Below are 25,331 nucleotides of genomic sequence, written 5' to 3' on the forward strand. Positions count from 1 at the left end.
TATCTAGGACAGTTTAGGTACAAGCCAGGACAGAGAAAATGATCTGAGTAACCCCCAATTTCCAAAGTGAGTTTTCAGGATTCATTGTTAATTTGTGGGCCAAGTGCAATAGAGACTACAGTTTGGGCTGGCTGCTTCCACTGGCAGAGTTGCAAAGAGCCTTAGGAATTTCCAAGGGTGGGGATGGATGTGTTTCTATCCATCAATACTCTTTTTTAGGCACAAATATTTTAAGGTCAAGAGCCTTGCCTGATCCTTTGTACCCCAGACCCTAAAAGGTATTTATTACATAGCTATTGAATGCAGATGAAAGTTTGATTTGGCTTATAAAACAGAGAACAAGATCTTCTTGAGAGTGTTATCAATATCTGATTGGAATGAAATGATATTTAAAAACACTGATATAAAAGGTAAGGCATTATTTTTAATATAAATAGGACAAAAAAGACTTGAAAATTTCCCTGAATGTTATAGTTCACTTGCCATGGTCTACTTGCCTTGGTGAGTTGAAGGTAATTTTCACTAAGGACTTAGGAATCTCTGATTTCCCTTGTTTTTCTTAGCCATTTTGAGGAGAACTGGGGAAGGGGCTTTTTGGCTTATCAGTTCCTTGACTCTCTTAAGGATAAAACAGGGATAAACAAAATAATTTATTATTCAGAGGGATACTGGGTTTATTGGAATAAAAATACCCTGGGAAAAAAAACAGTTATTTGTTCTTTTACTGATTTTTCTAGCTCTAAAACCTCTCCAGTTTGGGATAGATTTGCCATGCAGAAGGAAATCTAAGGTAAGGCATTGAGAGTCTCACAAAGCTTTCCTGGTACAGCATATTCTACTATTCTAATCACATTTGACAAATGAGCTAATAAATTTAATTATCCCAGAAGCTTTATTACCCAGGTTTTATATATCTTTCTCCTTTAGATGAGTATCATTTTAATCCATGATACACTGAGAACACTCAATGACTATATTTTGCATTTATGGTTTAAGAACCTATATTAAAAAATTAAGACTTGTATTTGGTAACTATGATGATAAGAGAAATTAGAAACCAAATAGATGGACATTTATAAAAGCATATTTCAAGGAAGGATTTAAAATGAGAAGCCCTTTCTAACTCCTAATTTTTCCTAATATCACTCCAGATTACGTCAAAGGGAAAACAGTTAGCAATCCTGAGACTTTTACCATCTAAAATTTTGGATAGGCTGCTTTCCAGGATGATTTTTCTAATCAACAATAAATGAAATATTCTAGTAGAAAAAAGGCCAAATGTTTATATTCTTCTCAAGAGTTAAATGAATTTTTATGTATTATCATAGATCATATTCCAACGTTCACCATACTGAATAGGAAGGAATAATTAATTTTCATCATCCATGTACTGTACAAATAAGAAGTTAAAATAGAATTCTCTTTTATGGTCAATACTGTAGATTCCATGTTACGATTAATTCTAAGAACCCAAATTTCTGCATCTTAGGTAGAAAGTGTACTTTTACAGTTGTAACAACATCTTCAAAGAGTTTTCAGTTTGTCTTTATCTTGCTCTTTCTGACTGCAAAGTGCAAAAGATTCCTGCACAAACTGCCTGCACATTGGGCACTGCTGAAAATACTTGACACAGCCATCACACAGGCACGTGTGCCTGCAGGGCAAGAGCACCCAGTTCACACTTCCATTCTGGCAAACCACACAGTCCTTGCTGTTCTCTTCAGACAGCTCCACTTCACTTTCAGACAGTCCAGCCTTTTCCAACAAACTTCGATCTGCATTTTTTTCTTCAGCAGAGGGATTGCTGGAAGGAGGTGAATTATTATTTGCAGACATGAAAAGTTGCTGAAAATCAAAGGAACAAGTGTAAAAATAACTATAAATGACAATTACTCTTTAAATCTGGGGGTCATAGAGCTACTCAAAACTTATGAGCTAGCAAATCCATTAGCAAAGAACAGTTACCTTCTATAATAACTAACTGAAAAATATAATTATCTCTTTGTAAACAGCCGTTCTTTGAAGCTCCATAAACAAAAATGGGAGAGATAAGACAACAGGGTACGACTTACCTTCAGATCATGAAATTGACCTTGGGCCAGAAGTAAATATTGATACAATATTCTGCAGGAAAGTTTATAAGTCTTATCAGGAATATGAATTACTGATACCATGGAAATCTAAAATAAAAATTAAACACTAGTCATTATTTAATCTTATAATATTATTTTAGAATTATGTGAAAAAAATGTTTCTTAGAGTCTATATTTTAAAAAATCTAATCTCTATAAATTATAGTCACTGAAGAACCATTGCTAGTTATACATTTTTGCTACAAGTATCTTAATTATACTCAAATTTATGAATGTGATCCCCATAAAAATTCCAGTGAGCTTTTTTTATAGACCTAAGGTATTGACTTTAAAATTCTCATATGGAGCTCTTGCCTGGTATGGCACAAGGTCCTCTAAAATTAAAACAGTGTGATACTGGCACATGAAGAGTCAGATAGGTGAAACAGAATAAGCAGTGCAGAGACAGACCTAATTATGTGCAAGAATATGATGAAAGTGTCATCTCAAATCACCAGGCAAAAAACCTTTTTAATAAACAGTATTGGGTCAAATGGATACCTATTTTGAAAAATATAAAATTAGATTCATTCCTTATGCAAAATATAAGAATAAACTCCAAGCCTGGCACATTAGCACATGCCTGTAATCCCAGTGAGACTGAGGCAACAGGATCGAGAGTTCAAAGCCAGTTTCAGCAAAAGCCAGGCACTAAGCAACTCAGTGAGATCCTGTCTCTGAATAAAATACAAAAAAGGGCTGGGGATGTGGCTCACTGGTTGAGTACCCGTGAGTTCAATTCCCAGTATCCCCCATCTCGAAAAAAAAGAATAAGCTCCAATCATAAGAAATCAACATGTAAAAAAAAAATAGAATTATACAAGTGATATACAGATGTCCCCAGAAAAACCTCATGTGGTAATGCAGGCATGTCTGGTGGTAAAATTATTGGATTATGGGAGTTGTAGTCTGGTTAGTGGATTAATTCATTTGATGGATTAATAATTTAAGTGGATTACTTGGTGGTAACTGTAGATAGGTGGGTGTGGTTGGAACAAATATGTCACTGTGGGTATGTCCTTGGGGATTATACTTTGTCCCTGGCTGGCTCACTTTCTTCCTGCTACCTGGATGCCATGAGGCAAGCAGCTTTCTCTACCATACCCTCCACCATGGTGTTCTGCCTTACCTCTGGCCCACAGCAGTGAGGTCAGTCAAGCATGGACTGAACCTATATGGGCCCAAAATAAGTTTTTCCTCCTCAAAGTTGTTCTTGTCAGGTCATAACCATGGAAACCTGTCTAACAACAAGTACTAGAAAAAAACTGGTAAATTTCTTTTGTCTCAGTGTAGGAAAAGACTTTTCTAACTATGACTTAAACCCCAGAGGTAGCCTGGGCATGGTGGCATACGTCTGTAAACAGAGCTACTTAGGTGGCTGAGGCAGGAGGATCACAAGTTTGAGGCCAGCCTAGGTAACTTAGTGAACTCTGTTTCAAGATTTAAAAAACAGCTGGGGATGTATCTCAGTGGTAGAACACCCATGGGTTCAATTCCCAGATCCTAGAGGGAAAAACAAAAACCCCAAAACAAACAAGCATAAAAATCAGAGGCAGCTGGTGCGTGCCTGTAATCCCAGAGCACGTCTGAAATCCCAGAGGCTCGGGAGGCTGAGGCAGCAGGATCACGAGTTCAAAGCCAGCCTCAGCAACAGCCAGGCACTAAGCAACTCAGTGAGACCCTGTCTCTAAATAAAATACAAAATAGGGCTGGAGATGTGGCTCAGTGGTTGAGTGCCCCTGAGTTCAATCCCGGTACCAAACGAAAAAACAAACAAAAAAACCCAGAGACAGGTAAGTTTGATATATTTGACTAGGTAAAAATTTTAAAATACATGATAAAAAGGCACTACAAAGTCAAAGATATGACAAACTAGAATAAAATATTCAGAATGTAAATCACAATTGGTTAATATCCCTAATTTACGAAGAATCTTTAAAAACTGAAGAAAAAAATGACCAAAATTCTATAGAAAAGTGGACAAAAAATACAAATAATTCATAAAAAGATATAAACATGGCCCTTAACCACATCAAAAGACATTCAATTAGAATCAAAACTTTTCTGTTTCTCACTCATCAAATTGACAAAAATTCAGAAGTGACTTTTGAGAAATAGTCACTCCCATATATCACTGGTGAAAATGTAAAAAAAAAAAAAGTTTAAAAAATTCTAAAGGTATAATATCCAAAGGTATAATCCCAATTAAGGGAACCTGGCAATATGTATCAACCTTCATTCATACTCCACCTACACAACCCCAGTGATATTAAATTACAAATGCACAGGTTATCCAGTACAAGATTGTTATGGCAGAATACTAGAAACTACCTAAGTATCCAAGCATAAAAGACTGGCTCAATAACTAAGATAACATGCACACCATACACACAATGGAGTGTGGTTCCCAAAGGATAAGATCATGAATGCCATAATTTCAAATGCTGAAATTCCCAAACATCAAAGTCCTCCAAATCAGAAGCCCAAAAGATTAAAACCCCAAATGTTAAAGTCCTAAAAATCACAATTCCCATTTTTTAAAAAAGGCTATATAAATATCATTCACATGGATCTTGTAAACAAGCAGGGGTTTCTATCCTCATATCAGAAAAAGTGGACTTCAAGCCAAAGTTAATCAGAAAAGGACAAAGAAGGACATTTCATACTGCTTAAGGGAATTCTACATCAACAAGACATAATAATTGTAAATATTCGTGACTGCATGACCAATGTAATTCTGCAACCTGTACACTCAGAAAAATGAGAAATTATATCCCATCTGATTCAAATGTATGATATGTCAAGATAAAACAAAAATAAAAAATAAGTAAATAAATAAAAGAAAAAAAATTGTAAATATTTATGCCCCAAACAATGGAGCATCTATGTACATCAAACAAACCCTTCTCAATTATGAGAAACAAATAGACCACAACACAATAATACTGGGTAATTTTAACATACCTCTCTCACTACTGGATAAATCCCCCAAACAAAAACTAAATAAAGCAGCTATAGAACTAAAAGACTATATAAGAGTAAGAAAATCAAACTCCGGGGAAGGGCTTCAGTGTGTTTTTGATTTATCCATAGAACAGTTGCCAAGTTATTTAATTGTGTACTATTTCTGCCCCTTCATATATAGCCCCATGCATCCCTTCAGGAAAGAAAAAAGAATTGGAAAGGCTTAGTGACCTTCTGAACCAAAGATGCTTGCTGACACAGAGGTTCCTCTGTTGTTGAACTATTCCTGGTTAGGTCTTTGACTTCATGGAAAATAGTCAAATCCCTAACCACTTACATTTACCACTAAATCTAACACAGAAAAACTAGTTTGTGCTTCACTTTGGTTAATAGATGACAATTTCAAAGCTATCCCCATTAGGTTTTTGTTTGTTTAATCAAACATATGCCATTCATGCCCCTGTAGGGTCTGGAGGTTCTAGAACTTATCCATGTATGTATTAATGACTAGAAAAAATGAAGTACTTTTAAACTCTTATTTGAAAATTTCATAGACTTTGGAGAAGAAAATGGAGTTCAATGAAATCTCTAAATGGTAAAGACAGTTTTGGAATTAAGTTTGATCAAAGAGGGAATTTCAAAGTGTTATCAATAAGGCTTGTTTTTTCCAAGCCCAATACACTTGGGAGAAAATTCAGATGAGATATTTGCCACACCATATAGAAACAATTGAAACTTCAGATTAAAAGTGCCATCATTTATCTGCATTGGCATTCCTTCCAGATAATGAGATTCCAGGGGCTCTTAATGAATTAAAATCACATGTGCCTAAAGAAGCTAGAGATGTTTGACTGACTGGTTTTAAGTACGTGCACAGAAGGATAAGAAGACATTTAAGCAAGTGTTGCTATTTGATTACCAAATATGTGATCTGAACAAGTGCATGTGGAATGGTCTATGCATTACCCATATGATGTAAAAGCACATCAAACAAACCAATGATTGGAAAATTAAATAGGGAGTACTCATGGCATATATGAAATTGTAGAAGAATTTCAAAAAGAGAAGCATCATATAGAAAATGTGAACATATTCTCTAAGGACAGCTTTGCCCAAAAGGAAAAAATACAGCTATTCATCACAATGTATAATTTAAAATATAAAGATCATGAAAGTCAGACTGCTCTTATGGACTACCTTTATATAAATACCCATAATCTATCCCTGTAGTATTTCCTCACATGTTAATTTTTTTTTTCATTTTTTACAATTAGCTATGCTGTGTATTTCAGGTTAGCATTTCCAATATTATAGGCATAAATTATGTAAGACTTTTAGAGAGTTCTAATTTATATTTTTTTTTGCAAATATGACTCTATAAAAGTATATTATCACAATGTTGACTTTATAAATATTATAAGTGCAGGTACATTAAAAACACCAAAACTTCAATGAATGAAGCGATGTCCTTTTTGAATATCTACATTTGTGAAAGATAAAATTCTTGAGATCTCAGAACTTTGGAGAGCTGCAAATGTAATGGTAACCCATTATGGCTTCCCCCCCCCCTTTTTTCTTTTAAGAGGGTAAGAGTAAGAATGCAGTCCCCTGCTACCACAAATTATGCAGTCTAGTTTCCCACATCTGGGAAAATCGCAGGGGTCAGCACATCGCAGTGTAATGGATATGCCTCATCCTGGGAAAACCACCTTCGTGATCATGGTAACTCCCCTGCAAGGTAAGTATCCATTATGCTTTTGATTATGGTATTTCAGATGACTTCAGTCATACAGCTGGGTGCACACAATTACCATTCACAGTGATGTGTCAGGCATTTTGCTTTTTGACCTATTTCTTCATGAATATGCTTTGTCTGCTCATACCTGTTATCCTCAGCATTAGCATTAGTGTTTAAGCTTGCAAAATATTCAAACAGTATTGCTATTATATTTTATAAAGTGGCCAATGAAGTATTATGTTGTGGGTTTTTTTTAATGTTTCTCAAATAAATTCCCTTTAAAAATGTAAATAAATGTCTTTTAAAGAATTTTAAAAATTATTTTTTCCAAAACTAAAATCTTGGTATTTTTATCTTTTGGAATTTTAATACTCAGGATTATGGCTGTCAACATTGTGTCTTTTGGAATTATGGGTCTGTACCCAATGGAATGCTATGCACCTGTTTAAAAAAAAAGTGAGAAATATCTCTGGGAACTGATGTGGAATGACTACTGAGATACAATGAAGTGAAAAAAGTCAAATACAAAAGAGCATGTATGGTTATAGTGTGTTACCTTTTGTGTAAGAAAGAAGGGAAAAGAAACATAGTGAAGGTTAAAAAGAACAATGAATTTGGTTATCTACAAGGACTGTGGTATGTGGGGATGAAGTTAAAGAGATGTAGAAGAGAATACCTGATTATATCTCTCAGATTTTTCTGACTTTAAATGCTCAGTATTGACAGGAAGTGGGATACCAGGAAGTTTGAGCACCAAAATAATTAAATCTAGTAATGAATTATAAACCATGGGGCGGGTATGAAGGTCAAAAAGATAACAAACCGATAAACAAATGGAAGAAAACGGAAGACTATGACTTCATTAGCCTACTAAGAATTGACTGGAAGGAGGAATGGGGCTAGAGAATAATCATTTTTCATTCATCATAGTAAAGATAAAATCTGGCAAGAATCATCAATGGATATGCAATTCCAGTGGAAATTTTTGATAAAAAGCAGAATATTTACATGGTCTTAAAGTGTCTCCAGCAGAAGACTAGGACTCTCCAGTGATTATCACCACATAAATATCAATTTGAAACTTTCTGCACACAAAAATACCCTCATGAGAGCTAAACTGCCTCTTCACAGATCAAGGGAGAACAAACCCAGAACAATGGAGAAATTATATAATACCTTTTGAGAGATCAAAACTAACATAATCAATGAGAGAAAACACACTGCATTCTTCTAGAGGCTATGGCCTGAAAAGGAAGATTCATCACTTAGGCAGTTTATTAGCTGCCAGTGCACAACTCTGATCTGACCATGAGGAAATGTTAGAAAAACATGAGAATGCTCTGCTTATAAAAAGGGTGTGTGCATGCAACTATTCCTCAAAAATGCACTGAATTCTTCAAAAATGCTAAAAACAAAGCAAGGCTGTGGAAATGTTCCAGGTGAAAGGAGGCTAAAAATATATGATAAAGAAAAAATTCTGGAGTTAGACTAGAAGTTGGACTATTAGATCAACTGAGAAATTGGAATATAGGTAATAGGTTGGATAAAATATTATGTCAATGTCAAATTTATAAAGTTGGTAACTGTACTATGATTATATAAGAGAACATTCTTAAGCCATATGTGGTGGCACACACCTGTAATCCCAGCACTGGGGGAGCTGAAGCAGAAAGATTGTGAGTTCAAAAGCCAGTCTTGTGACAATAGTAGAATGAAACAGACATTATTACCTTATGTACATATAAGACTGCATGACCAGTGTGAATCTACTATATGTACAATCAGAATGAAAAATTATGCTCCATTTATGTATGATATATCAAAGTGCATAAATGTATTCTGTCATGTACAAATAATTAGAATAAATTTTTTAAATTAAATTTAAAAAGTCTCAACAACTTAACAAGGCAACTTAGTGAGACCCTGTATCAAAATTTAAAAAAAAAAAAAAAAAGGGCTGGGGATATGGCTCAGTGTAAGTCTCTGGGTTCGATCCTCATTACCGAAACAAACAAACAAAAACCAACCAACCAACCAAACAAACAAAGACCAGAACATCCTAATGTCAAGAAATACACACAGAAATATTTAAGGATAAAGAGTCATCATGCATGCAACTTGCGCTCAAATCATTTAAAAAATATATGATAATATATCATATGATTACATGAAATTTACACATATAAGATCAACTTAATGATCTGGATGAAAGAAAAGTTAACCGTAGATGATCTGGAGAAAAGTATATGAGTATTCTTTTACTTTTTATTTTTGTAACTTTCTGAAATTATGTATCAATAAAAAGCTTTTAAAAGCCTGCTGTGAATGTAAAAACACAATATATATATATTAAATTGCCAATGGATCTTTATTTTATTTATTTATATGTGGTATTGAGAATTGAACCTAGTGCCTCACACATGCTAGGCAAGTGCTCTGCCACTGAGCCCCTAACAAAATATTCTTTACAGGCTTAAAAGGATATGGAAAAGATATTGAGATATACTATTAAATAAAAACAGGTTACAAAATAGAATGTACGACTTGATCCTCTTCTTAAGTAGATATATGAAAATCTGGGGAGATAGAGCATATATTCACAGTTGTTATCTTTGGGTGACAGAACACAGTTGGTTACACTTTCCTCCTAGCTTATCTAGGTTTTCTAATTTTTTTCTGCCACATCATGTTATTTGAATATTACAGAAATAAACCCTAATGTAATTCTGTAAAATTTAACATTTTCAAAATCTTACAGGAATAATTATTGTTTTCGTTTAATTGCTTAAAACAAAAAGCTGGTTCCTAACTATACCATATAAAAGCAATTCTTTCCTATTATAATGGGAAAGGGAGAATTGTGTATGTGTGTGTGTGGGTTTTTTTTTTTTTTTTTGGCTTTTATTTACACTCCATGACCCTAAAAAAAAATCCCACATGAAAAACAGATATGAAATAATTCCCTTGCTTTTAAAATTAAGAACAGAGAATATTAACATGAACTATACAAACAAGTATGATTTAATGCCAATACTAGCCTCAAACTGAGATAAGGAGAAGGAAAAAAAAATAGGTGGAAAAAGGGGATAGAGCTCACAGACATTAAAAGACACACAAATGACCCAGACAGGGAGACATGAACAACAGATAAAATGTCTGTTCACCCTCAGGAGCCAGGCATCCTGGCTACCCTATGGAGAGAAGCCTCCACAACTACAGCGAGGCCAAATTCTTCATTCCATTTGGATCAGGGAACCTGATAATAAATTCTTCTCTGTTTATATGCCATTAAATTGTACACTGAAAAATGATTAAAATAGTAAATTTTCTGTTATATACATTTTGCCACACACACAAAATCTTTCCCTGCTCAGATGGAGAAAGTAAGTTACAAAACAAAGAAGGAAAACCTGAGCACCTGAAATAAAAAAAGAGCAGTCAGTCAGGGGAAAGGAAGCCCAGGGGAAGTTGGGAAGCAAAATGACTGAGATCAGGTCCTTTTGTTTTGAATAAATGGAAAAATTATGGAACCCAAACCCAAGGAACTCAGAAAAGGTGAGTAACACAATGGTGAGATAAGGGTTACCTTGACGGGTAGGTAGTAAAGAAGGAAGAGACTGGAAATACGTAGCACAAATTTAACAGGTCTTAATTTATCTGCAATTGAAAAAGCAAGGACAGAGAAAGAAAACTAGATCTCTCACATATACTACTTATACATAGGCAACTAAGGTGTTTTGCCATCAAGGTCTGGAAGGTTCACTAACGCTACCTGATATGAAGTACCCCCACTACCCCACTTACTGAACCTTTATTGAGAATCTAGGCACTGCACTAGGTTCTGGAAATACACTACTGTGGATATGATTTTTTTAATTTACATATTTAAGGTATATAACATGTTCTGATATGTATATACATAATAAAATGGCTACTATAGTCAAGCAAATTCACATATTCATCATTTCAGGTACCCCTCCTTTTCCTGTGTCAAAATACTTAATATTTTAGCAAAAATCCCTAAATATATTATTACCATAGTATACATTAGATCTCTAGATTTGTTCATCCTACATACCTGCAACTTTGACTGTTTGACCTAAATCTCATTTCCTCCGTCCCTACTCCATGACTTAAATGAGGGAGGCTGACTTCACCTCAACAGAGCTTCAGTTTGACAATATTAAAAAAAAAAAAAAAAAAATAGAGACTTAACAGCAAATGATCAGAGCCACATGTTCCAATAACAGTCTGTAGTTTCCAAAGTTCAGTGCATTTTTATCTCAGGAAACTATTCCCTTTTTTTTTTTTTTTTTTAAGATAGGGAATAGGGATGTAGCTCAGTGGTAGAGTGCTTGCCTAGCATATATATAGGTCCCTAGGTTCAGTTCCCAGCAAGTGGGGGTGGCTGTGGGATAGGGAGTATAAAGGGTATCGACTGGAATTTTTCGTGACTCTCTTAAGTCTGTACAAGGATATCTGCCCTGCCTAATACACAGTTATTAGAAAGAAAAGTAATTTTTGTGAAAGTATTTTTATATTACAAAAGTATCATCAAAAATATTACTATAGGGGCTGGGATATGGCTCAGTGGTACAGTGCTTGCCTAACATATGTGAGGCACTGGGTTCAATTCTTAGCACCACATATAAATAAATGAATAAAATAAAGGTCCATCAACAACTTAAAAAAATTCTTTTAAATGTTACTACATCTTTATTAATAAACATCAAACAATTCAGAAAAGTAGTAAACTGTAAGGGCAATATCACCATGATCCAATTTCACCAAAATTTATTTCATGTATGGGTTGAGGATCCTTATCCCAAATGTTGTGACAAGAAGAATTTCGAATTTGGGGTTTTTTTCAGATTTGGGAATGTTTGTAAATACACAATGAGATATCCCACGGATGTGACCAAAGTCTAACTAAGGAATTCATTTATGTTTTAAATATACCTTATACATATAGCCTGAAGATAATTTTATACAATATTTTTAATATGCATGAAGTCAGGTATAAAATTTTACACTTGTGGAAACATGTCCCTGCTCAAAAATTTTCAGATTTGATTCATTTTTTATTTTGAGATTAGGGATGTTCAAACTGTGTAGTTTTCTATAATACTTAAAGGATTGTCAAGGCTCAGCTCCTTTTGATCTTTAAGATGTTTTATGTTCCTAAATAGAGATAAACTACCAGACTGAAGAAATAATTTAACACTAATGAGAAAACAAGCTACTGTAGTTACTAAAAATATAGGAATCAGATGTATAAGGTACAGGGACTCTAATGAAAATAAGGTGAGGTGACTGCAACTATCAAAGAAAGAGTGGAGACTCTCTAAAAATTAAGCACTTCAAGCTGGGCATGGTGGTGCACTCCTGTAATCCCAGTGGCTCAGGAGGCTGAGGGAGGAGGATCACAAATTCAAGGTCAGCCTCAGCAATTTAGTGACTCCCTAAGCAACTTAGTCAGACCCTGTCTCAAAATAAAAAATAAAAAGAGCTGGAGAAGTGGTTCAGTGGTTAAAGACTCCTGAGTACCCAAAAGAAAAAAAAAATATGAGTGGTTTAGATCATTACAATGCTTATTTGTTCAGTATTAAAAATGTTAAAAATGGACATGCATCCCAACAGACTTTTTGATATGGTAAACATAACAGAATACAGAGTGATGAGATTAACTTAATAATAATTTATTTCCTAAATACAATCATATTCTTGTGACTAAAAGGGAAAAAAATCATACTCTGAGGGTGCTATTATATGTATAAAAATTGTAAAGGTATACATCCCATGTTTTCATTTTTTAAGAAAATGAGTCCAGGCCAAATACATATCCGCAGAAATTAAAATAAACATTTTTTTTTATTTTACCAAATAATTAAGAACCATCATCCAAATCACTTAGAGGTAATGCTTTCAGAATTTTGAAATTACTTACAATATCATAAATTTCTCGGTCATCCTCATGAGCTAAGGTCAACAGCGCTACCAATGGATAACGAGATCTGGGCACTGAACCAAAGTCTTCAATTTTATTATCTCTTGGTAACTGGCAATATATTTCTTCTTTGCTGTCCTTTTTAATACTTTTTGAAAATGTAAAGGCAAATTGCCACTATAGCCAAAAGATTAAAAATATATCAAAAACGATCAACAACGTAGCCACATTTTATTGTATCCATAAAAAGTCTAATTTTCATGTGCTAATGGGTTATCAGATAAAAGGATACAAATACTGTTCTTGGTAGAGATATTCACTATACAGAGCATCTTCTAATGCTTGGGGAGTGCTTATTCTGAAGCAATAAACGTGCTTCTGCAGAGCTTCATATAATTTTTGGACACTGCACCCCCAGTAGCATGTAAGGCGGCTATCTTCAAGGCAGTCTGTTTTTAAGGTTATACCAGCTGCAGAAAATAAAGCAGAAAGAGAACAGAAATTACCTAATGTGACATCTGACACAATTATACAGGGTGAGAAACTCAGGCTTCTTTTGGGATGCTGGACAGGCCTGATGTTGGTTAAAGGAACTTGTTATGGGTATGTACCTAGAAATGAAGGTCCGGCCTCCAAAACAAAATATAAAAATCTCAACATCTATATAGTTTTTTAACAATAATGAAAATTCTTCCTTACTATTTATACATTTAAGCTTATAAATTATCAGATTAATTTTCTTTTTTTGACAATTCCAAGATTTTTCAAAGCACTCTAATAATGCATATAATCCTAATGACAAGAAACATACAGGAGAGAGGAGATGTCTCCAAAAGTGGATACACACAACCCATGGGGTCCAGAAGATGATCACTGGAGTAAGAAAAATATTAAAAAGAAATTGAGCTTTACTAATATTAATATATACATTGACAACATTAATATACAGTCTTGTCACACAGTTAATGTCCCATGTAATATGCAAAATAGCCTGAGGAAAGAATAGGGATTCAAAAATAGGGAGGGTTTAATAGCAATATCCTTGTTTATTTGTTTTCTTTCAGTGAAAGAAATGATATTATAAATTGAGAAGACCTGATAAGTAGATATATAGAAACTAAATAGATATATGAATTATATTTTAGAGGTTTTATTTTTTGTTTTGTTTTGTTTTCTGTTTTGGGGATCAGACCTAAGGGCACTTCACCACTGAGCTACACACCTGCAGTCTTCCCTCTCCACTGCACATTTTCTTTAAAATGGTGTCTTGCTAACTTGACAACGCGGGCCTAAACTTGTGATTCTCCTACTTCAGCCTTCTGAGTAGTTGGGATTCTAGGCATGCACCCTGTGCCTGGCTAGTTTTACTTATTATTCTGCACTCCCCAGGACTTATTATGTACCACCAATATGATTATTTTCTCTAATATTTCCAAATACTGAGTTTTTCACTCTTCTCAGTATAGTGTAGTTGTAGCATTATCAAGTGTGAAGGTAGCGACAGCCAATATTGTGGGCAGTGCAAGCTATAACATTTAGTGCTCACGGGCAGTAGTGTACTTGACTAGACCAAAAGGGCATAGTTTTGGTCATTGTTCCTGGCCAAACAGCTTGCTTTCTGATTTTGACTCTCTGAATTTACAAGCAATTCTGTAAACTACTCAATATTCTCTTATTGGAGTTTTTCTGTTGCTTGTTAATAGCCTTTCTGATATAATATTCATTTTTTTAAAAAAAGTGATTCAGAGTATGGAATACACAAATACAATCATATGCCAGACTAATCTCAGCAACTCAGGAGACTAAAGCAGAAGGGTTGCAAATTTGAGGCCAGCCTTAACAATTTAGTGAGAACTTGTCCCCGCCTCCAAAAAAAAAAAAAAAAAAATTTAAAGGGATGGGGATGAAGCTCAGAGCAATTCAGGATTCAATCCTGAGTATCACAAGAAGAAAAACAAAAAATAAATAAAAGCAAATGCTCCACAGGATTCCAAATATTCAGTATTTACACAGAAAGACTGGGGTTCTGAGTATGTATAGTAACAGTGACACAGCTATTTCTAATCACTTAAGTAAAATTTTAATTGGCAGGAACTATGAATAGGGAATTAGAGCAGAATTTGATTTCAACTACATGATTCTACTCCTCAGGTGTTAACTGAAGAATAGAAAATTTCATTAGCTATTAAGAAGTGGAAGAAAATAATACAAGGGGGAGAAATGAATGACAGTAGAGGGGGTAGAGAGAGAAGAGGGGAGGGGAGGGGAGGGGGGATAGTAGAGGATAGGAAAGGCAGCAGAACACAACAGACACTAGTATGGCAATATGTAAATCAACGGATGTGTAACTGATATGATTCTGCAATCTGTATATGGGGTAAAAATGGGAGTTCATAACCCACTTGAATCAAAGTGTGAAATATGATATGTCAAGAACTATGTAATGTTTTGAACAACCAACAATAAAAAAATTAAATGTGTAAAAAAAAAGAAGTGGAAGAAAAACATCCCTGATACACAAATTGATACATACGCACATAAAATCACACATATTTTTCTCTATGTCATTGTGGAACCACACAACATGAGACAGGAAAAAAAAGTTGAATATAGATAAGAAAAAGAAAATATAAAAAGCATACAGAAAAAGTAGATAAAGAAAAAACCCTACAAAGTGATTATTTAATATTGTGACAAACAAAGTGCAAAGATGTTATGTATTGTAGACTAGATATCATAGCAAAATCCTGGAATCAACCCAAATGTCCATCAATAGGGAATTAAATGAATAAAATACTATACTAGAAAATATTATGTAGTTATTAAAAAAGAATTGAGGCATATTAGAATATCCATATGTACTATTATGCAATGATCTTCAGAGCATGTAAGAAATATAAAATGCAAAGTGGAGATAAGTATATACATATTTTATTTATCTCACATGAAAGGATATCCATATATATGTGTTTATTTACATTAAAAAAGAACAATGTAAATAAATCTTTTTTAAAAAAAAAACTTGAGGGCTGGGGTTGTGGGGGCAGTTGTAGAGCGCTTACCTAGCACGTGGAAGGCCCTGGGTTAGGTCCTTAGCACCACATAAAAATAAATAAATAAAATAAAGGTATTGTGTCCAACTACAACTAAAAAACAAATAATTAAAAAAAAAAAAACCTCGACTAATAGAACTTATGTAAGTACTTCTAACTAACTTCTAAAACTTATTTGCTACATAAAAATAATCAGAGCTCTAGAAAAAAAGTCCAGAGACTCCAAGCTGCATAAATAACCCATTTACACACTCTGTATACTTAACTAAAAGGCGGGGGAGGTATCTGATACCAATTGAATATTAATCAGACTTTAATAATGTGTCTCTGAAACTAATATTCAAAATTAATGGAAAAGAACTATAGAATATAAAATTTTCTCCTCCACAATCTTTTATAAACTTGACCATTATACAAATTGAGAAGAGAATGTACTGATTTTATTATTTGATGATAGTTCAAATACTCCTATGCAAAACTATTTTCCCTTTAGTTTTACCCATTTTTTTCCTACAGAAGAGTTCCTACTTTTACATTTCCTTAGTCTTCTAAATTCCAGTGTACACACAAAACCACTTTAGGTCAATAGCATTAACATTAGTAACAACTGTAAACCAGAAATTTCAGAATAAAAAATGAACAACATGGATGTTCTCTCAACTGCCCTTATCCAACATAGTTATTTTAGGCAAATGAAGCAAGTGTTAAGAGAAAACCTGGTAAACAATTGAAAAAAATAAGGACTATAAGTCCAATGTATTCAGTCATTTAAAAAAGAGAAACATGGCACACACCTGTAATCTCAGTGATTCAGGAGGCTGAGGCAGAAGGATCACAAGTTTGAGGCCAGGCTCAGAAATTAAGGCCCAAAGCAACTTAGTGAGACACTGTCTCAAAATTTTAAAAACTGGCTGGGGATGTAGCTCAATGGTGAAGTGCCCCTGTGTTCAATTCCTAGTCCTCCCACTCCCACCCCCAAACAGAAAGCGAGTGACAGAGCAAGAAACAATGTATTACAAAAAGAGGAAGGGGATCAAGGGAAGGAGGGGACAAGAGAGAAGGAAGGGAAGGTAATGGGGAGACAGGTATGATCAAAGTATAGCATATGTATGTACAAATATGCCACAATGAAACCACTATTCTATATAATTAAAATGCACTGGGTGGGGGTAGGGAGACAATGGGACAAGAAAGTCACAAATCTTAAAAGAAAAATCTTGAGAGAGAAGTAATATACAAGAAGACCATGCATGAGGATATTAAAGCCAGGGTATGAGAAAATGAAAGTACAGGTCACAGAGAACAGAGTCACAAACTCCTCCCAAAATACTGCATGTGTTATTCTGCCTAACTCTCTTGTTTTTTAGCTCTTACCAAGATAAATAAGCTCAAACACAAGGAAACTGGAAGAAGATGGCCGCTGCACACGGGGGTTGCTGAAGTGCTGAGCGTGGTGCTCAGAGCAGCAGCTTTAATCGAGATTTCCCACAGCGTGTAAGAGCTCCTTTCACCGTTAATCTGTATCGGACCACTTTGCCAAGCAGCAGGAAGAACAAAGAGATCGAAAAAGAGACGCTTGGCTCCCGGACACTTTGCCGCCCAGAGCCGCGGGCGCTTTGCTCCCATCTGCTTCCTCTTTCACTTCGCTCCGGGCAGAGAAGGTGAATGTGTAATCAGCAGTGGATTGTAAGTACCCTAGGCAAAGAAAGCTCAGTGCGCCCCCGCCTTTTTTTTTGGAATATTTTTTATACAGGGAGAGTTTGTGGATTGGGATTGTTGGCTGGGCTGCGGTTTCTCTGCCGAAAATCCACTCCGCGGGAGCCGCCATTTGCTCTCTGCTAGCTGTCTTGATGGCTATGTCTACATTGTCCGGCAGCCGCACCTAGAGGTTGGAGCTGGGCTGCGTGCCGAGCCCTGTCCTCCAAAGGCTGGACCGCAGCCTTAAGCGCCTGGGTCGCCTGTTCGCCGCTGCACCCTCGGGCAGAGCCTGCTCTGGGGTCGTTCTGCATCCCCCTGCGAGGGGACCCGTGCTCCAGAGGAGGGAGCCGGAGAGCCGCGGCAGCAGCCGCTTGGGCCCCAGGGGCTGGGCACCGGTCGGCGGAGCAGCTACGGTCGCGGACGAGCGCGGCGCCCCTGAGCGTGGCCCCGGGGAAGAGGCGACAGAGGCAGGGTTTAATTTCTAGAAATCTGGACTGGAAACAGAAGCAACAGTTTGTATAATCCCAAGAACTTGCTTATGCCAGGAAGCTGTAAGGGCAACATGAATATCATTGAGGAGATCTAACATGGCAGCGGGCGGGGAGAGATCAAGTCTATGACCTCTTCAACTGCGCGGGCATAGGGAGCTGTAAATTGTATAAACGCTGTTTGCTCAGGATCACTAGGCAATGCTGAGCTGACGTGGATCTGGGGTGTACAGTCTGGGTCCCTCAAAACACACACACCGAGCCCGGATGGGCTGCATCCAAGCTCCGGTTCGCCTGCTTCTCGTGACTCAGGACTAACAATCCTGCTTAAATAACTGGTTGGCCCTTAGGAACTTTCAGAGGTAAAAACCAACCGAGCCTTCATAGGCAGTGGCCACAGGATTGAAACGGGGATTGGGAGAGACAGTCAGGACCCACCCGTTGCATTGGTCACCCGGCAAAGGGAACGAACGGTCACCATTTGCATGTGATACCACCTTGGCAGAGAACTGACGTCACGGGAGGAGGCGATAACTGCACTGAAACCAGCGCAACAGGGCTCCCAGGAGCAGCAGACATGGCGTGTAGCCAGTATTGTGGTGAGCGTCACAGGTGAGCGCGGCCTGGCTTGAGGAAACACAAGAGAAGGCCCTCGGCACTCAGGATTGGAGACCCGCCCAGTCTGTGAGGAAGAGCTGCTACACAGTGATTGGTTCCCACCTAGTGAGAGGAGAAGCTTGACCCAGTGGGCACAGCTCCACCTACTGGAAGAGAAATTAATCGAACTCTATGACTGCATTTATTATTATTATTATTATCATTTTTTTTTCTTTTTCTTTTTTTTTCTTTCATTTTCAATTTTTTTTGTTGTTGTTCTTTAACTTTTTTTAATGTTTCTAATTTTTTTTTAAATTTTTAATTTTTATTATTATTATAATTTTTTTAATTTTAATTTTCATTATTTTTATTATCATTATTATTTTTGTAAAAAAATTTTTTTCTTTTCTTTCTTTATTTTCTAACTTTTTTGCGTGTGTTTTGTTTTTGTTTCTTTTGTCTTTTCATTTCTTTTCAATTTTCTTATTCCCCCTTCCTTGAATTCTACCTGCCTACTCTCATTCTCTTTAGTGACTTCTTCCCTTCCCTTCTAATATCTTTCCTCCCAAGCATCAAATAAATTTATAAGAGTAAATAGTAACTCAGCAGTCAAACAGAACAAGAAGTAACATGAGCAGCATAAAAAAGCAAGGAAGAAAAGGGGTACAAACAATGAAGGACAGCCTAAATATTCAGGAGGACCTAGAGTCAGCAGAAAAATGGTCATATAAAGAACTCAAGGAATACCTTAGACAGATGGAATGGAACCTTAAAGAGGATACAAGACAGCAAATCCAAACAGTGAAAGAACACTTTGAAAATGAATTACATAAACAGATAAAAGAAGAAGTTAAGCATCTTTATCAGGAGATAGAGATTATAAAAAAAATCAAACAATTCTAGAAATGAAGGAAACGATAAACCAAATTAAAAACTCAATTGAGAGTATCACTAACAGAGTGGAGCAAGTAGAAGCCAGAACGTCAGATAATGAAGACAAAATATATCATCTTGAAAAGAGCCTAGCCAACTCAGAAAGGCTGGTTAAAAATCACGAGAGAAACATCCAAGAGACATGGGATAACATAAAAAAACCAAACCTACGAGTCATCGGGATAGAAGAAGGTACAGAGATTCAAACCAAGGGAATGAGTAGCCTGCTGAATGAAATAATTACAGAAAACTTTCCATAAATAAAAAAGGAAATGGATATACAAATTTTAGATGCATACAGGACACCGAGCACACAAAATCACAGTAGACCAACGCCAAGACACATTGTTATGAAGATATCCAATATACAGAACAAAGAGAACATATTAAAAGCTACAAGAGAAATGAGGCAGATTACATTCAGGGGTAAACCAATAAGGTTAACAACGGATTTTTCATCACAGACGCTGAAAGCGAGAAGATCCTGGAACAACGTATTTCAAACACTGAAAGACAATGGATGCCAATCAAGAATTCTGTATCCAGCAAAATTAAGTTTCAGGTACGACAACGAAATAAAAATCTTTCATGATAAACAAAAGCTAAAAGAATTTGCAGCCAGAAAACCAGCATTGCAAAGCATCTTGAGCAAAACACTACACGAGGAAGAAATGAAAAACAATAACCAAAACCATCAGTGAGAAGTGCCTCTATAAAAACAGAGGGCGGAGGGAAAGCTAACCATGGAGAAACAAACTAAATTAAATTTAAAAAAAAGAAGATAAATAATCAAACATGGCTGGAAGTACAAACCATATATCAATAGTAACTCTAAACGTTAATGGCTTAAACTCTCCAATAAAGCGACATAGGCTGGTAACATGGATTAAAAAAACAAATCCAACAATATGCTGCCTCCAGGAGACACATCTGAATGCAAAAGACATACACAGGCTGAAGGTGAAAGGTTGGGAAAAAATATACCACGCACACGGTCCTCGTAAGCAAGCAGGGGTGGCCATCCTCATATTGAATAAAATCGACTTCAAGACTAAGTTAATCAAAAGGGATAAGGAAGGACATTATATACTGTTAAAAGGAACCATTCACCAACAAGACATAACAATTATCAATATTTATGCACCAAATAATGGTGCTGCGACATTCATAAAACAAATTCTCCTCAAGTTCAAGAATCAAATAGACCACAACACAATAATTATGGGTGACTTCAACACACCTCTCTCACCATTTAACAGATCCTCCAAAGAAAAGTTGAATAAAGAAACTATAGAACTCAATATCACAATCAACAACCTAGACTTAACTGACATATATAGAATATATCAACCATCATCAAGTGGATATACATTTTTCTCAGCAGCACATGGATCCTTCTCAAAAATAGACCATATATTATGCCATAGGGCAACCCTCAGTAAATATACAGGGGTGGAGATAATCCCATGCATTTTATCTGATCATAATGGAATGAAACTGGAAATCAATGATAAAAAAAGGAAGGAAAAATCCTACATCACATGGAAAATGAACAATATGTTACTGAATAATCGATGGGTTACAGAAGACATAAAGGAGTAAATCAAAAAATTCTTAGAGATAAATGAAAATACAGACACAACATATCGGAATCTATGGGACACAATGAAAGCAGTTTTAAGAGGGAAATTCATCACCTGGAGGTCATTCCTCAAAAAAAGGAAAAACCAACAAATAAATGAGCTCACACTTCATCTCAAAGCCCTAGAAAAGGAAGAGCAAAACAACAGCAAATGTAGCAGAAGGCAAGAAATAATTAAAATCAGAGCGGAAATCAACAAAATTGAAACAAAAGAAACTATTGAAAAAATTAACAAAACTAAAAGTTGGTTCTTTGAAAAAATAAATAAGATCCACAGACCCTTAGCCATGCTAACGAAGAGAAGAAGAGAGAGAACTCAAATTACTAACATACGGGATGAAAAAGGCAATATCACAACAGATGCTACAGAAATACAGAAGACAATTAGAAATTATTTTGAAAACCTATATTCCAATAAAATAGAAGATAGTGAAGACATCGATAAATTCCTTAAGTCATATGATTTGCCCAGACTGAGTCAGGAGGATACTCACAACTTAAACAGACCAATATCAATAGATGAAATAGAAGAAGCAATCAAAAGACTTCCAACCAAGAAAAGCCCAGGACCGGATGGGTATACAGCGGAGTTTTACAAAACCTTTAAGGAAGAATTAATACCAATACTTTTCAAGCTATTTCAGGAAATAGAAAAAGAGGGAGCTCTGCCAAATTCATTCTATGAGGCCAACATCACCCTGATTCCGAAACCAGACAAAGACACCTCAAAGAAAGAAAACTACAGACCAATATCTCTGATGAACCTAGATGCAAAAATCCTCAATAAAATTCTGGCGAATCGGATACAAAGGCACATCAAAAAAATTGTGCACCATGATCAAGTAGGATTCATCCCTGGGATGCAAGGATGGTTCAATATACGGAAATCAATAAATGTTATTCACCACATCAATAGACTTAAAGATAAGAACCATATGATCATCTCAATAGACGCAGAAAAAGCATTCGACAAAGTACAGCATCCCTTTATGTACAAAACATTAGAAAAACTAGGAATAACAGGAACTTACCTCGACATTGTAAAAGCTATCTATGCTAAGCCTCAGGCTAGCATCATTCTCAATGGAGAAAAATTGAAGGCATTCCCTCTAAAATCTGGAACAAGACAGGGATGCCCTCTCTCTCCACTTCTATTCAATATAGTTCTCGAAACACTGGCCAGAGCAATTAGACAGACGAAAGAAATTAAAGGCATAAAAATAGGAAAGGAAGAACTTAAATTATCACTATTTGCAGGTGACATGATTCTATACCTAGAAGACCCAAAAGGGTCTACAAAAAAACTACTAGAACTAATAAATGAATTTAGCAAAGTGGCAGGATATAAAATCAACACGCATAAATCAAAGGCATTTCTGTATATCAGTGACAAAACTTCTGAAACGGAAATGAGGAAAAACACTCCATTCACAATATCCTCAAAAAAAATAAAATACTTGGGAATCAACCTAACAAAAGAGGTGAAGGATTTATACAATGAAAACTACAAAACCCTAAAAAGAGAAGTAGAAGAAGATCTTAGAAGATGGAAAAATATACCCTGTTCATGGATAGGCAGAACTAACATCATCAAAATGGCGATATTACCAAAAGTTCTCTATAGGTTTAATGCAATGCCAATCAAAATCCCAATGGCATTTCTTGTAGAAATAGATAAAGCAATCATGAAATTCATATGGAAAAATAAAAGACCCAGAATAGCAAAAGCAATTCTAAGCAGGAAGTGTGAATCAGGTGGTATAGCGATACCGGATTTAAAACTATATTACAGAGCAATAGTAACAAAACAGCATGGTACTGGTACCAAAACAGGCAGGTGGACCAATGGTACAGAATACAGGACACAGAGACTAATCCACAAAGCTACAACTATCTTATATTTGATAAAGGAGCTAAAAGCATGCAATGGAGGAAGGATAGCATCTTCAACAAATGGTGTTGGGAAAACTGGAAATCCATATGCAACAAAATGAAACTGAATCCCCTCCTCTCACCATGCACAAAAGTTAACTCAAAGTGGATCAAGGAGCTAGATATCAAATCAGAGACTCTACGTCTGATAGAAGAAAAAGTTGGCTCCGATCTACATATTGTGGGGTCGGGCTCCAAATTCCTTAATAGGACACCCATAGCACAAAAGTTAATAACAAGAATCAACAAATGGGACTTACTTAAACTGAAAAGTTTTTTCTCAGCAAGAGAAACAATAAGAGAGGTAAATAGGGAGCCTACATCATGGGAACAAATTTTTACTCCTCACAGTTCAGATAGAGCCCTAATATCCAGAGTATACAAAGAACTCAAAAAATTAAACAATAAGAAAACAAATAACCCAATCAACAAATGGGCCAAAGACCTGAACAGACACTTCTCAGAGGAGGACATACGATCAATCAACAAGTACATGAAATAATGCTCACCATCACTAGCAGTCAGAGAAATGCAAATCAAAACCACCCTAAGATACCATCTCACTCCAGTAAGATTGGCAGCCATTATGAAGTCAAACAACAACAAGTGCTGGAGAGGATGTGGGGAAAAGGGTACTCTTGTACATTGCTGGTGGGACTGCAAACTGGTGCGGCCAATTTGGAAAGCAGTATGGAGATTCCTGGGAAAGCTGGGAATGGAACCACCATTTGACCCAGCTATTGCGATTCTCGGACTATTCCCTGAAGACCTTAAAAGAGCGTACTACAGGGATACTGCTACATCGATGTTCATAGCAGCACAATTCACAATCCCTAGACTGTGGAACCAACCCAGATGCCCTTCAATAGATGAATGGATAAAAAAAATGTGGCATTTATACACAATGGAGTATTATACAACACTAAAAAATGACAAAATCATGGAATTTGCAGGGAAATGGATGGCACTAGAGCAGATTATGCTTAGTGAAGCTAGCCAATCCCTAAAAAACAAATACCAAATGTCTTCTTTGATATAATGAGAGCAACTAAGAACAAAGCAGGGAGGAAGAGCAGGAAGAAAAGATTAACATCAAACAGATACATGAGGTGGGAGGGAAAGGGAGAGAAAAGGGAAATTGCATGGTAATGGAGGGAGATCCTCATTGTTATACAAAATTACATATAAGAGGTTGTGAGGGGAATGGGAAAATAAACAAGGAGAGAAATGAATTACAGTAGATGGGGTAGAGAGAGAGAAGATGGGAGGGGAGGGGAGGGGAGATAGTAGAGGATAGGAAAGGTAGCAGAATACAACAGTTACTAATAGGGCATTATGTAAAAATGTGGATGTGTAACCGACGTGATTCTGCAATCTGTATTTGGGGTAAAATTGGGAGTTCAAAACCCACTTGAATCAAATGTATGAAATATGATATGTCAAGAGCTTTGTAATGTTTTGAACAACCAATAAAAAAAAAAAACTGTACAAAAACGCCAGCCATATCAAATCAAATAAAATTTTCCTCATTTAATGAAAAAAAAATTTGCTTTAAGTGAGACCTTTTTATTCTTTTTCATGTTCTTAGAACCATTTAAGATGATTGGTAAGAATAAATTAATAATAAACAGTAACCAGGCAAAAAAAAAAAAACCACAAGGAAACTGCTTACAAAGTGACAGCAGAATTGTTGCACCAAATTAATTAAATCCAACTAATACATATTGAGTACCTACTTAAAATTTCATTAAAGTCTCTACATTGGGGAAATGGAAATACAAAGCCAAACACACTATCAGTAAATAACAACAACAAAAATCCCAACAACTTTACCCTAATAAACAGAACTGAATAACCATGATTAAAAGTGATTCTTGGGGCTGGGATTGTGGCTCAGTAGGAGAGCACTTGCCTAGCATGTGTGAGGCACTGGGTTTGATCCTTAGCACCCATAAAAATAAATAAAATAAAGGTACTGTATCCGACTACAAATAAAAAATATATATATGTATATGTGTGTATATCTGTATATATATATGTGTATTGTATGTGTGTATGTGTATGTATGTGTGTGTGTATGTGTGTGTGTATATATATATATATATATATATATATATATATATATATATATATATGATTCTTGGCCCTCAAAGTTAGAAGGTCCTAAAACAATATATACCAAGCTCTGAGAGAAAATGGATGCCAAC

General features: G+C 35.8%; 1 protein-coding gene and 1 non-coding gene across 2 annotated transcripts in view; both read right to left on the bottom strand.

Annotated features, from left to right (window-relative positions):
- Positions 1-404: 404 nt before the first annotated feature.
- The window catches only part of Cgrrf1 (cell growth regulator with ring finger domain 1), a 41,150-nt gene continuing 16,223 nt past the window's right edge, over positions 405-25,331 (bottom strand). Inside the window, exons 3-6 of the mRNA XM_046460787.2 lie at positions 13,074-13,251; positions 12,782-12,929; positions 2,073-2,180; positions 405-1,845 (exon numbers count right to left, since the gene is read on the bottom strand). Of these exons, the coding sequence (XP_046316743.1) occupies positions 1,525-1,845; positions 2,073-2,180; positions 12,782-12,929; positions 13,074-13,251 (755 nt within the window). The 3' untranslated portion in view covers positions 405-1,524. The remainder of the gene's footprint in view (positions 1,846-2,072; positions 2,181-12,781; positions 12,930-13,073; positions 13,252-25,331) is intronic.
- Positions 6,679-6,842, bottom strand: LOC124104863 (U1 spliceosomal RNA). Its single transcript, XR_006855547.1, has one exon. It is a non-coding gene; the product is annotated as a U1 spliceosomal RNA (small nuclear RNA).

The sequence above is a fragment of the Marmota monax genome, unplaced genomic scaffold (genome assembly GCF_021218885.2).
Source record: "Marmota monax isolate L192 unplaced genomic scaffold, Marmota_monax_Labrador192_F-V1.1 WCK01_AAM20220418_F8-fsc00001, whole genome shotgun sequence".
Lineage (NCBI taxonomy): Eukaryota > Metazoa > Chordata > Mammalia > Rodentia > Sciuridae > Marmota > Marmota monax.